A 1,294-nucleotide genomic window follows, 5' to 3' on the forward strand; every position below is an offset into this window, starting at 1 on the left:
TTTCCCCGTTCCAGGCACCCCAACGTTCTCCGTCTCTACAATTATTTCCACGACCGGCGCCGCGTTTTCCTCATCCTGGAGTTCGCCCCCAGGGGGGAGCTCTACAAGGAACTGCAGCGCTGCCGCCGCCTCGACGCCACCAGAACGGCCACGGTGAGTCCAAAAACCCCAAAAATCACCCCAGAAATGGATCCGGGGACCCCAAAAACCCCAAAAATCACCCCAGAAATGGATCCGGGGACCCCAAAAACCCGGAAAAACACCCCAAAAATGACCCCAAAAACGGATCCGGGGACCCCCAAAACCCCCAAAATCACCCCAGAAACGGATCCGGGGACCCCAAAAACCCCAAAAATCACCCCAAAAACGGATCCGGGGACCCCAAAAACCCCAAAAATCACCCCAAAAACGGATCCGGGGACCCCAAAAACCCCAAAAATGGATCCGGGGACCCCAAAAATGGGTTCAGGGACCCCAAACACCCCAAAAACCCCAAATCCCCTAAAAAAATCCCCCAAAATCCCAAAGGGATCCTGGGAACGGGGAAAGTTCAGGGAATTCCCCCAATTTGGGGTTTTTTTGGGTCGATTTTTGGGGGTTTTGATTCGATTTTTGGGTCCCAAAACCCCGAATTTTCGCGAAATTCCCATCCCGTCCGTCACAAACAATCGCACAAAATTTGGGTTTTTTTGGCTTTTTTTGGGCGATTTTTTTGGGATTTTTTTTGTTTTTGGGGTTTCCAGACCCCCCAAATCCATTTTTGGGGTCGATTTTTGGGGGTTTTGAGTCAATTTTTGGGTCCAATAACCCCAAATTTTAGCGAAATTCCCATCCCGTCCGTCACAAACAATCGCACAAAATTTCGAATTTTTGGGGGTTTTTTGGGCAATTTTTTGGGGGGATTTTTTTGGTTTTGGGGTTTTCAGATCACCCAAATCCATTTTTTGGGTCGATTTTTGGGGGTTTTGAGTCAATTTTTGGGTCCAAAAACCCCAAATTTTAGCGAAATTCCTGCCCCATACACCACAAATAATCGCATAAAATTTCAGATTTTTTGGGGTTTTTTTTGGGCGATTTTTTTTGTTTTTTTTTTGTTTTTGGGGTTTCCAGACCCCGCGGACCCATTTTTGGGGTGAATTTCCCGTTTTTGGGCTCAGCTGATGGAGGAATTGGCCGACGCTCTGCTCTACTGCCACGGGCGGAAGGTGATCCACCGCGACATCAAACCCGAGAATCTCCTGCTCGGCCTCAAGGGGGAGCTCAAGATCGCGGATTTCGGGTGGTCCGTGCACGC

At 49.2% G+C, this 1,294-nt stretch overlaps 1 protein-coding gene across 1 annotated transcript; it reads left to right on the forward strand.

Moving 5' to 3' along the window:
* Positions 1–15: 15 nt before the first annotated feature.
* LOC130588607 (aurora kinase B-like) lies at positions 16–1,288 on the forward strand (the record flags this gene model as incomplete). The annotated part of the gene is made up of 2 exons (XM_057389514.1): positions 16–153; positions 1,158–1,288. Coding segments are annotated over 2 exons (269 nt in total), but the record flags the coding sequence as incomplete, so codon positions are not given.
* Positions 1,289–1,294: the final 6 nt, after the last annotated feature.

This window comes from Malurus melanocephalus, unplaced genomic scaffold (genome assembly GCF_030028575.1).
Source record: "Malurus melanocephalus ecotype Western Australia unplaced genomic scaffold, MMel_1.1 scaffold_7619, whole genome shotgun sequence".
NCBI lineage: Eukaryota > Metazoa > Chordata > Aves > Passeriformes > Maluridae > Malurus > Malurus melanocephalus.